This window comes from Diceros bicornis, chromosome 8, assembly GCF_020826845.1.
Source record: "Diceros bicornis minor isolate mBicDic1 chromosome 8, mDicBic1.mat.cur, whole genome shotgun sequence".
NCBI lineage: Eukaryota > Metazoa > Chordata > Mammalia > Perissodactyla > Rhinocerotidae > Diceros > Diceros bicornis.
Genome location: NC_080747.1, coordinates 59494704 through 59507002, shown reverse-complemented (window position 1 = coordinate 59507002; position 12299 = coordinate 59494704). Strand labels below are relative to the sequence as shown.

Here is a 12299-nt window from a genome sequence, read left to right as displayed (position 1 = left end):
CATAAAAAGACCTATGAACATGTAAATCTAAGTTAAATGTTCAGTTCTGAAGAGTTCTTTCATATGTATGACACCTTTTAGTAATTATGCCTGTGAAATTTTATTATTCCTGGGGAGCAAAGAGCGTTTTATGACTGAAAGTGAAAAAAGGAAGTGAAGAAACAGGTACATAATTTGGGTCTGATTGCCTTAGAAAACATATGACAACATAGAATTCACACCTGTTCATTTTTTTCCATTGACAGATTGAAAATAGTGCCCAGGATTTTGCACTTTACATTATCTTTGCGACAGGAGGTAAGAGAGCTTGATCACTCTTTTTACATGACTCCAATGTGTTAGTTTTCTGCCCATAGGGAAGACAGAAGAGCAGTTAATCTCATTCTGTGGAAGAAAGAAAGGGAGGGAAGGAAGAGGGAAGAGAGGGAGGGTGTTTTAAAAGAATTTAGGAATAATCCTAGAAGAGTTTATCATACAAAAGTGTTTACTTGTTGGCCAGACATTACATTATCTGGAAATCAGAGCCCTCAAGAATCCTTCGAGGGTTCCCAGGTATTGTTAGGCATTCAAGTCACTGTTGACCTCTGTGCTTCTTTCTTTTTGGCTTTCCCTGCTCCCTCTAGCTCTTACTGGCATCCTCATTGCATACTACTTCTCTCTGATCTTGTTAATATTTCTTTCTTAGCACAGTATCTGACACATTGTAGAAGTGTTATCTCTTCCTCAGTAGAGAAACATATTCAGAAGTTGGCGGTAGGGGGTAAAACGTAAGAAACAGGACATTGGGAGGGCGCTATATGTGGGGTGCTAGGAGCAGGGACTGAAAAAAATTAGAGAAAACCTAAGGTGATACTGAAATGGAATTTTTGAAAACCTCAAAATTGAAAAAGCTTAAACGTTAAATTGTAGAAATATCCCAGGTTATAATGTGTCAGAATGTTTGAGCCAGCAATTGAAGAGAATAAAATAATACATTTTGATGCCAGAATAACTGTAAGAAAATGAGAGCTGGATCTCCAAACATATACAAAATTTAAAGTCCTTATAATTTGAAAGCTTAAATATAAGAAATACATATAAACTTTTGAAAATTCTAACGATATATGTTCATATTCTAGTTCTTTAGGAAAAAAATTAAAAGGCATAAAATAAAAGGTAGAAGTATTGGTTAGTATAAAAATGTAAAAGATACAAACAGTAGATTTTAGAGAATATCAGATAAAAGATTAGTACTTACAATATCAGAGTTCTTGCAAAATAACAAAAAGACAACCAATCTAATAAAAATAGAAAGAAGTATGATAATCAGTTCAAAGAATAACAAAGTAAAATAATCAGTGCGTATTTTTAGGAAAAGTCTTAAACTCAAGGAAATACAAGTATTCAAGGAAATACTACAAGTAGTCAAGGAAATGCAAGTTCAATCCACAATGCAATATTATCTCGCGCTTACCGGATTGGTGAAATGTTTGAAAATGATTCTACCTATGGCTGACATAGATAAGGGTAGAAGGGTATTTTTATGCAATTCTGGTGAAAATATGACTGTCTGCCTTTTTGGAACTCATCCTAGCAATATTTATTAAAATTTACAGCATACAAATCCTTTAGCCCAGAAATCTCACTGGTGAGAATCTATTTCACAAAATTAAAAGAACTAGTAACTGTAGACTTATGTGTAAGGCTGTTTATCATGAAGCTGAAAACAAAACTGAACACAAAGTTGCCCATCATATGGGAATAATTGAATAAGTGATTATTATGCAGCCATTAAACGGAATGAGTTAGATTTATACCCATTGAATGGAGGGAATTCCATAATATATATCAAATGAAAAATGCAAGATACCTAAAAATGCCGCATTTTTTAAAAAGAATTATACATCCCTATTTAAATATGTGGTATATAATGATCATATGATCAGAGAGAAAGGTATGGAATGATAAGTACCAAGCCATTAACATCAATTACCTGGTTAGGGTATTGGGGAGCTGCAGAAAAGAGGATGGGAAGGGGGATGAACACAGAAGCAAAAAAAAAAAAAAAAAAAAAAACCCTACTAAGTCATGATTTTTTAAAAAATATGTCTACAATAAAAGTAGCAAGGATGATATGACCCCCTTTATGTAGTGAGTGTTTGTGTGTGTGCCTAAAGAGATATATGAAGGGATGGTGACTCAAAGGGTAATGCTGATTGTCTCAGAGTTCTGGGATTCCAGATGATTTTTAATTTCTGTTTTATACTTTTCTCCATAGTTTCAATTACAATAGCATGTGGGTTTTAAAAAAAAAAAAAACTTTATTGAGGAATAATTGACAAATCTAATTGTATATATTATTTTGATTTGATATACATATAGATTGTGGAATGATTACCAAGATCAAGATAATTAACACATCATCATCTCACATAGTGAACTCTTTTTTTTCCTTGTGGTAAGAATGCTCAAAATTGACTGTCAGCAACTTTCAAGTGTACAATACCATATTATCAACTATAGTCACCATGCTTTGTATTAGATCCTCAAAACTTATTCCTCTAATAACTGAAAATTTGTATCCTTTGACCTACATCCCCATTTCCCCTCCTGATAGCATGTGTTATTTTTATAATCAGAAATAAATGTCTGTTTTTGCTGTAAAAATGTAGTTCTTTACAATTTTATCTGTGAAAATCATGGGTTTTTTTTTATATTTTGTATCAAAATTTCTTACACATAAAATCAAGAACTGAAGATAATCATAACTAGGACCTTTTAGGGACCAGGAACAGAGAAAACAATGGAGTACATAGCACCCACTTCGGTAATAATCTGGAAAATAAAGATAGGTGTGTTTTAACACCTTATAGCTACTAAGCCCATGATCTATGACACTACTTCTCAAATTGTAGTGCACTTCAGAATTACCTGGAGCATTTATTTAAAATACAGATTCCCAAGCCCCCCTAGATCTAGGGACAATCTGGGAATATGTATGTCTAACAATTATCCAAGGTGACCATGAAGCAAAATCATGAAGTAAGAAACCTTGCTCTATAATATCAAGAACAGAACAAACTGAAAATGCAAAACCAAGTTAACATAAGACGTAGAGGTTAAAAGGGGATTCTGATGGGTTACAGAGAAGAGCTAAATTATTGGGTTTCCTGATTGCTTCAGAAATGATGGAGGAGTTAAAGCAATTAACTCTGACTCTATGGAAACAGGAATGGATAGTGTCCACTTTAATTGTGGGGAAGCCGAGCTTCTGTGTTCTAGACCCTCTCTGGCCTTTTTTCCTGGGATAAGTCCAGCCCAAGGGATGAGAACAGTTCTGACTCTTGGAACTTTTAAGAGCCCAAGGGAATTGATTTCATAGATAGATGATAATGTAGAAAGGATTACCTAGTCTACCCTTTCCCCTTCAGTCTTCATTTCAACATAGCAGACAGAATTGTTCTTTAACAATGTAAGTCAGACCATGTCACATCTCTTCTCAAATCCTCCAATGGTCTCTCTTCTCACAGTAAAGCCAGAGTCTTTATGCTGGCCCTATTACTTCTTTTTTTCATCTTTTACTAACCCTCCCCTCCTCTTCTCCACGCCAGCCACCCTGGTCCCTTGCTGCTCCTTGATGGCATTAGGCATGCACTGGCCTCAAGGGTGTTTTACTTGTTTACTTACTCTCTTTGGAACACACTTCCCCCAAATAGCTTCATGGTTCCATCCCTCATCTCCTTCAGGTCTTTACTGAAGTGTTACTTCTTCAGTGACGCCTTCCTCAGCAACCCTATCAATAATTGCAGACTTCTCCTCTACACACATATGTATACACACACACACTTTCTACTCTCCTTCCTTGCTTTATTTTTTTCCTGAATACTTATCACTAACATATAGAATTTTTTATTGATTTACCTTCCTTATCATTTGTCTCCTCCACTAGAATGTAAGGTCCATGACGGAAGTGATTTACTCTGCTTTGTTCTGTAGTGTACCCAGCACTATACAACCATGCCTGACACATAGTATAGGAACTCAAAAAATACTTAAGGAAGGAAGGACGGAGTAAAGAAGATGAATAGCAGGGTACTATGTTCTGTTCATGCTTCATTCTGATAAAAATGAAATCACAGATGTGAAACTACTTTGACAGAAAGCTAGAAGTGCTTTTGTGGTAGGTGTATTTATAACTTTTGGAAATTTGAAGTTCTGGGAATATACCAAATTGGAAGTTATTTTCTTTTTATCTCATTATCGTGGCTGAATGGATGAAGCCCACAGATGAATAAAATCATAAATATACTGACCCCAATGTCAAAAAATTCTGAATGTATTTCTAAGGAAGAGCCCAAGATTAGATATGGAGTGAGAGAGAACGGAAGAATTGAGGATAATTACAAAGGTTTTGGACCTGAACAGTTGGAAAGATGGAATTACATTAACTGAACTGGGAAAGAATCAATAAATATTTGTTGAATGAATGAAAAATTATGAAGAATTTTTGAGGTGTGTTGCTTGATAAAAGGTATAAATGAGACTGGAGATTTGTCTGAACATCCCTAACTAAAGGCACGATTGAATTCTCCGAGTTATAAAGTCAAACCTTGAGGGATAGCAAGAGAAAGAAGTCCATTTTCAGTTCTTAAATGAACCTTTAAATAGGTTTTAATTTCAACTTACTTTTTTGAGTGAGTGCCTCCTATTGTATGTTCTTTTTAGCTCATCTTTCAAAGTGAGCTAAAGAAAGAAAATGAATGGACAAATTATCTTTCTTCTTTTTCTCTAGTAAGGGCATCTTTCTTCTTTTCCTCTGTATGGACTCTTGACTATAGTTGATTCTTGTTTTCATTTGCAGAGCGGAGACGGCTCAAGAAGACAGACATTCCGCTACTGCAAAGGCTCCTACAGGGACCTTCCACAAAGAACGCTCGCATTTTCCTCATGGATAAAGAAGCAGAAGAAATTAGCAGTGATGTATGGATACCGTCACCCTGAATCTGTCTTGGCTTCCTCCTGACTCAGCACCTCTCACATTAATGCTCTTCTTTCTTTCTTGTTTTTGTTTTTTTTTCCTTTTCAGGTAGCTCAATACATTAACTTCCATTTTTCTCTCCTGGAATCCATCCTTCAAAGATTAAATGAGGAAGAGAAAAGAGAGATTCAGAGAACAATAACAAAGTAAGTCAAGAGCACGTACACTGGGTGCTTGGTCCTTTATGAGTTCAATGCACAAAATGTGTCCAATTTTTAACTCTCTTTTTCTCCTCATTTTCAGATTCAGTACAGAAAAGGCTATTATACTGAAATGTCTTCAAAGTAAACGGGTAGTAAAAACAGAGACGACAGTTTAGCAGTATAGGCCGCTATTGCTAAAACACTTTAACAAAATTAGAGAGATGTTACTATTTGATGAGAGCATAAAATCTATACTTGCACTCATACAAAGACATATGAACTTGAATCTGTAGAAACTGTCAGAAAAGCTTGTCTCTCTTTGAAGTGATGAGGTTAACTAGGATTCACAGTTGGACTGAAATGAGCTTGAATTTATTTCAGTAACCGAAATAAGCATGGATACTACGTATTCCAAATAGTTTTTATAGTAAAATTTAATGAACCTGAATTTAAATGGCGTCTTCAGATATCACGCAGTTTAAACTTCTTGTAGCTTGAACTCTCAAGAGAATTGAAATATCATCAACTGGCTTCCAGAAATAAAAGCTGCCAGCCCTTGAAATAAAAAAGAAGCATATTCTTGGGGCCAGCCTGGTGGTGTAGTGGTTAAGTGCACATGCTCCGCTTTGGCGGCCCGGAGTTCACAGGTTCGGATCCCAGCACGGACCTACCCACCGCTTATCAAGCCATGCTGTGGCGGCATCCCATTTAAAGTAGAGGAAGATGGGCATGGATGTTAGCCTAGGGCCAATCTTCCTCAGCAAAAAGCGGAGGATTGGCAACAGATGTTGACTCAGAGCTAATCTTTCTCACAAAAAAAAAAAAAAGAGAGAGAGAAGGAAAAGGTGTGGTTGCAGCCCACTGGAGAGAGGAGAAGTTCTCTGGTTGCCCCGAGCAGAGCAGGGCCACAGCCGTAGGGGAAGCAGGCACAAGTCCTGGGGTATGGACCAGCTGAGGCAGGTGGGCAGGTGTGCAGAGGGACTTGGGGCTTCTCTGCAGGCACAAAGCCCAGATTACATAGTGTCTGTGTCTGGAAGTCCACAGGAAACAAAGTTTAAGGGCACAGGTAAGCTGAGGCTGAAGGGTGGGCACCAAGACAGAGTCACGGGTGCTGCTGCAGGTGCTGCTAGGACTGGGGCTGAAGGGGCCTCCTTTGCAGGAACCTAGTACAATTCCGTGTATGACTTGGGCTATGGTATCTTTGAGGTTGCACGGGACAAAGGTTGGGCAAGTGGCTCACTAGGTAGCCAGCCCCACAGGACCCTCTCTGGTAGCATGCACTGAGTCAAGAAGGTGTGGAGAGCAATGATTTGAGCTAGGACACAGGCCTGCAGGGGCCACAGGCTATGCCACCACAAACCCAATCAAAAGCTGGGAAAGGGGCTGGGGGAACAAATGCTAGAGAAAGCTGCACCCTACAGGCAACTAGCACTGGAGAAACCACTCTGGGCAGAGGAGTGGAGGAAAAAGTCAGCTTCCCAGGAGCTTGGCCAGCCAGCCCCTAGGAATCAGGAAAGACCAACTTCCTCCTACAGTGTTTCTCTAGCACCCTCTACTGACAAAGTATGATATCACGTAAGCTGCAAAGGAAACCTATTTCAAGGGTCCATATCCATTTTCACAGAGTCACAACAAAGAGTGAATTTGGAGCAGAGGCAATAAAATAAATACTAAAGCAATTTAGTAGTAAGTTCATCCTATAATTCTATTTGTAGGATCCTATATGGAAATAATCAGAAATACAAAAACACTATGCAAAGATAATTATTATTTACTGTGATAAAAGGAAATAAATAGCCTAAATGTTCAAAAATAGAAAAAAAGATTAAAGAAGGAAAGAAATATTTACCCACAAAATGTTATGAAGCTCTTAGAATTGTTTCCAAATAAATTTTAATTATCAAGAGTAAATTCTCCTTATATATCTAAATAAGAATATACACACAAATATTCAAAAATATTTATTATCCACAAGATATGTATGTGTTAATATATATGTGTACACTATTATTTGTACCTACATACTACAAACCAAAAATAACATGTTAAATGTGGTTATGTCTGGATTGCAGATTTATGGGTGATTATTTTTCTACACTTATTAAATATTATGTGTGATTATTTTTCTATACTTATTAAATATTCTATAATGAACATGTGTTACTTTTTAAACCAGGAAATAGAAAAGCTATGATTGAAAAGTTACCAACAAAAAAAGTAGTAAGTACATGCGAGCACAGTGTTCTACTAGATCAAAAAATAAATTATTGAAATGAGACATTACTGTCACCACTGTGGAAGTTTTAAAATATATGGATAAAGTCTTTGATACTCCTCCTTTCAAGAGGTGGAGCTTATTCCTCCTCACCTTGCAAATGGGCTGGACTTAACGACTTCTAATGAATAGAGAAAAGCAGAAGTGACAGGGTGTGACTTTGGAGACGAGGTCATAAAGGTCACTGTGGCATCTTCCTTGCTTGCTCTCTTGGACTGCTTGCTCTGGGGAAGCCAATTGCCATGTCCAGAGCAGCCCTCTGGGAAGGCCTACGTGACAGGAACGGAAACCTGTCAAAAGCCAGCAAGGAATTGAGGCCTCCTGACCACAGCTGTGTGAGTGGGCCATCTGCTAGCCTCAGTCAAGCCTTCAGATGACTGCAGCTCCGTCTAATAGCTTGACTACAACCTCATAGAGACCCTGAGCCAGAAAACCCTACTAAACCACTCCTGGATTCCTGATCCTCAAAACTCTGTGAGATAACAAATGTTTGTTGTAGTACGCTGCTAAATTTTAGGATAATTTGTTATATAGCAATACATAGCTAATATAATCTCTGAGACAAAAATCTGTTCACTTCAGAGACATCTTTGCATAATACAAGAATATCAACTTTTATCACAAAACCATTTATTCTTGTTTTAGGTGGTCGAAATATTTCACTACTAGTTGCATTTTAGTTCAAATTCAATTCTGGATAATATATTTACTAATGGTAGAGGACCTGTCATATTCATCTTTGTATATTTTGCTGTACTTAATATTGTGTCTTATGTATAGGATGTGCTCAATAAAAATCGACTGAATAAAGGAGGACTGAATAAATTAGTGAATGAATGAATAAAAGAACAAATGAATGAATTCTGAAATATTTTTATAAAATCCCCTGTACATATGCCTCATTTTTCACAGACCTGATCCAGTAGCTAAGAAATACAGAATCTTTTCTGTTTAGTTTTCCCTAATATGGTGGTATATTTTTTCTCTTGGCTGTATGAAATATTCAGTTAAGCAGTGTTACCATGGAATTTTGTTTAGGGCTGTTCAGATTGGCTTCAAGAACTGAAGGGGAAAGAAGTCCATTTGCAAGGTACTTGATGAGGTGGAAAGCTGGCAGGTGTATCTATTATGTTGCAATATCTACATGTGAAAGGAAAGAAAGGAATAGGATGCAGTTAGAGAGGGCAGAACCTTTCAATGGCATGTGTTTATCTTCTAAATAACAGCTAACCTTTTAGATTCAACCATTTGAAATCATCCATATTTGACCTACAAAAGCAGCAATTTCATATTGTTCAAACTAATAGCACTTACCAAGCACTATGTTAAGTACTTACATATATTAGCTCATTTAATGTTTGTTACAGTCCCATGAGGAAATTACTCTTTCAACTCGATCTTATAGATGAGGAAAGTAAGCCATGGAGAGGTTAGGAGATTTGCTAAGGTCTTTAGCGGAAGAGCTAGGTAGGATTTGAACCTATGGCTCCAGAATACACACTCTTAACCACCATCATGTATGTTCTTACCCTAAAGTATACTCCCTTAATCTGGCATTCTTTGTGTGTCCTCATTTGTAAAATAGAAATGTTAGTAGCTACTTCATTAGACAGTTATAGGAGTTATAGGAATAACACATGTAAAGGCTGGCGCTTTGCACATAAGAAGCATGTGATAAATATTAGCTATCGTTATAATTAAACTACAACATGTCCCCAGCATTGTAGCCTTCTCTTCCACTAACTCTTACTGCCCACAACTACTTCATTCCTGTCTTAAAACCCACCAACCTGAATCACTCACCATCCCCTCTCACACTCTACCACACCTCTCTCTGTTGAAACTGCCCATTTTCTAGTCGTTGGCCAGGGTCACTTCCTCCATGACCCTTCCTGGTCTCCGTGACAATGTGTCATCTCAAACTCCTTCGTGCTACATTTTCAGTTAGCTCTGCTCTTGTGACACGGGAAATGTGAAATCTGCCCATTATTATAATTCCTTATGTGTTTATATCTTGTATAAATTCATGAGTGATCTGGTCTTATCATGTTCATATTATTCCCTGCAGCACCCAGCACAGTGCATTGAACACAATAGATACTTAACAAATGTTTATTGGATTTAATTTCCTAATATATATGAACATGTTGAAATTACTGGAATTAGGAAAAACTATTTAAAATCAAGTCCAGAGCACTATAATGAGGATTAAATTTTTTCTCTAATCAAAATAATTCATTTATTTAGTAAGCATTAAAATATTACTGCTTATTTTTACTTTATTACACTCACAAAAAAATCTGGAAAAGTAAAAATAAGTCAAAATAAGTGCTTTATGTCATTTATGCCAGGATTTCTGGGGAAAAGAGTGCTATTACAAATCATCAGTGAAAGCTCAAATTAATATAAATATATTAGGACTCCTTGGTTCCAATGTCAGCATCACATGTATAGGGTAAAGATGAAAGGCAAAACAGTTATGAAGGTAACTTGAGTATAAAGCACATTTCATTCAGTTCATCAATAATCATTTTCAGTAGCGGTAAATAGATGGATGGAACTTCCAAGCTGCATTTGGGATCTCTGTCACTCCAGAACCCAGCGGCCAGTTCCCAGTTAGATGTAGCAGCCTGTTACATCTACCCGAGGCTTTTGAAAGGCCCCTTGATCTCATATTTCTGTTGCTGCCTCTGAGAAGCAGAAAGTTCAGGAGGAAAAGGAAGAATGACAGTGGGTTGTTTGAGGGTTACAATAAGCACATTTCTCTGCTGAGTAGGAAGGGAGAGATTTACTGTAGACTGACTAGTGTTCTTGAGTAACACTGTGAGTAGCTGAAAAATTTTATTGATTCTTCTCTTATTTTGAATATTAGGCATATGTTTCATTATTCATGAAAAATAAAATGCAGATCTCAGCAAAGATCCTACATTGACATTTTCCGGACTCATTTAGCCTTCCAAGAGAGACTGGCACTTTTCCATCAGTTTAGACCCCTAAGAAGAAAGCAAATAAGCACGTCTGTGAGAAAGGGAAAACACCTAAATAGCTATGATCACCAAATAGAAAATCTTTAAGACTTCCCCGTTGTACCCCTGAGATGGGCTCTACGTGCCTGCTCCTCAAGGTCTTAGAATTTCTCGAAAGCCTGGTCCCTTAGCTTAAAGACTTAATTAACTGCTATGCCTCTCCCACTTTCAGGACCCCAGATTTGTGATAAATAAAAATTTGCTTCCTCCTCACAAAAATATGGGACTCTTGCTGCAGGGTAAAAACAGATCATCAACATCAGTTTCTCATTGTATTTTAAAACTGCTCTAAGCTAATTCCATTTTAAATCATTACACACTCAGGTACAGGAATTCCAGAGGAACAAAACCATTAAAACTGATCAGAGTATCTCTGCCCCCTCCATATGTGCTGGCTTGGACCTCTACACTAAGTCCAGCAGTTTTGCCCAATTTTTACCTGTATAGTTTTTATTCAAATAAAAATCATTTGTGGAAGCCCAAGTAAATAGATAAAAATGAAATCTTGTTTAGTTAAGTGGGAATGGGACACCTAGAACTCCACTGCTAAGATGCACACACATGCATCCCTGAGGACAGATAACTCGCCCACCTAAGAGCCCCTAGGAGTCTGTAGAAAATGGTTAGAAGTCTATTAATTCAGTCCTTCCTACTTTCAAACAGTACCACACCTAAATCATCTAGAGAGATTGGAATCTATTTAGGCTTGTTTTTAAAAACATCTCTGGAGCTTAAGGTATCATTGCTTCTTCGGTACCCTATGACCTTTTTTAATCAATCTTCAAGGGAAATTTTCCCATAAACTTAACCTCAAGACCCTCATATTTAATCTTGTTCATAACAATAACAGGGGAAGTCATATTTCTCTATATCAGTCCTTCCTGACTTCATTTATTCCATAGTTCCTTGGTAAATTTCTAATTTGTTATGATAACAAATGCTGGGGGGAAAACAAAGTTTCTGTTAAGATAAGGTAGAAGAAAGGAGTCTGAGAAGACTACTACAGTAATGAGGTGTCTCTCATGAAATAGGAAGTGATGATAACTCCACATCTTGAGGAAAGGCCCAAGCAAGATTTTGAAATATAAAACATGCACTCAAATGATGGAATGCAGAGAACAGAGAAAAGAAAGAGGAAACATCTTCCTTACGCTGAGACCTCGTTAACCACTCTTTGATTTTGTAAAATGCTGGACATGTTGGGAGAATGCTAACAAGTCACCCATCCTAAAACTGTGGGATAAACATTACCAGTCTTTTCTCCATATCCTTTGTGACATGCGTCAACACAAATAATCAATAACCAATCTATACATAAGAAAGAGTGGTATTTAATGGGCTAATGCTGAGGACTAGCCTGGAAGTATTATCTTCCCCAGGGAACAAAGCACTTAGAGAAGTGTGGTTTACAGCCTGGTTATATACCCTGTCAGAACACAGAACATACACGAAGCATGACAAGAATACAATTTTTTTTTCCCAAAGTCATAAGGAAACATTTTGCTGCAGTTTAGCACATACACAGCAGGTCAACTTGACCTTGGTTCTCTGGAAAGAAACGCTTATCTTCAAAGAAGTACTGGTATTGGCGTCAAAGAAAGGGAGACATTCATCCCTATCTTTAAAGAGTGCATTCTTTGCTTTGGGAAAATGTTTGAAGCAGATGTACAATGCATGTTCCATGGGCCATAGGTCAGGCTGCTCTGGGAAAAATGAGTTTTAGGCCCAATCAGATTTAAACCTGAATGGCTTCCCCATATACCTCAATATGTGAAAACTTGTTATATTTTCATCAGAGATGAAAAGGATTTCATTTTCTCAGTGGCCAGAGGATTATT

General features: G+C 37.2%; 2 protein-coding genes across 2 annotated transcripts in view; one reads left to right on the top strand and one right to left on the bottom strand.

The window, feature by feature from the left end:
- Nucleotides 1-5911, top strand: part of RASSF6 (Ras association domain family member 6) — a 49442-nt gene extending 43531 nt beyond the window's left edge. The window contains exons 8-11 of the mRNA XM_058546432.1: nucleotides 246-297; nucleotides 4841-4959; nucleotides 5066-5163; nucleotides 5261-5911. Coding sequence (XP_058402415.1) covers nucleotides 246-297; nucleotides 4841-4959; nucleotides 5066-5163; nucleotides 5261-5336 — 345 coding nt within the window. The 3' untranslated portion in view covers nucleotides 5337-5911. The remainder of the gene's footprint in view (nucleotides 1-245; nucleotides 298-4840; nucleotides 4960-5065; nucleotides 5164-5260) is intronic.
- Nucleotides 5912-10383: 4472 nt separating this feature from the next.
- The window catches only part of LOC131409263 (alpha-fetoprotein-like), a 41402-nt gene continuing 39486 nt past the window's right edge, over nucleotides 10384-12299 (bottom strand). Inside the window, exon 14 of the mRNA XM_058546347.1 lies at nucleotides 10384-10428. Within this exon, the coding sequence (XP_058402330.1) occupies nucleotides 10384-10428 (45 nt within the window). The remainder of the gene's footprint in view (nucleotides 10429-12299) is intronic.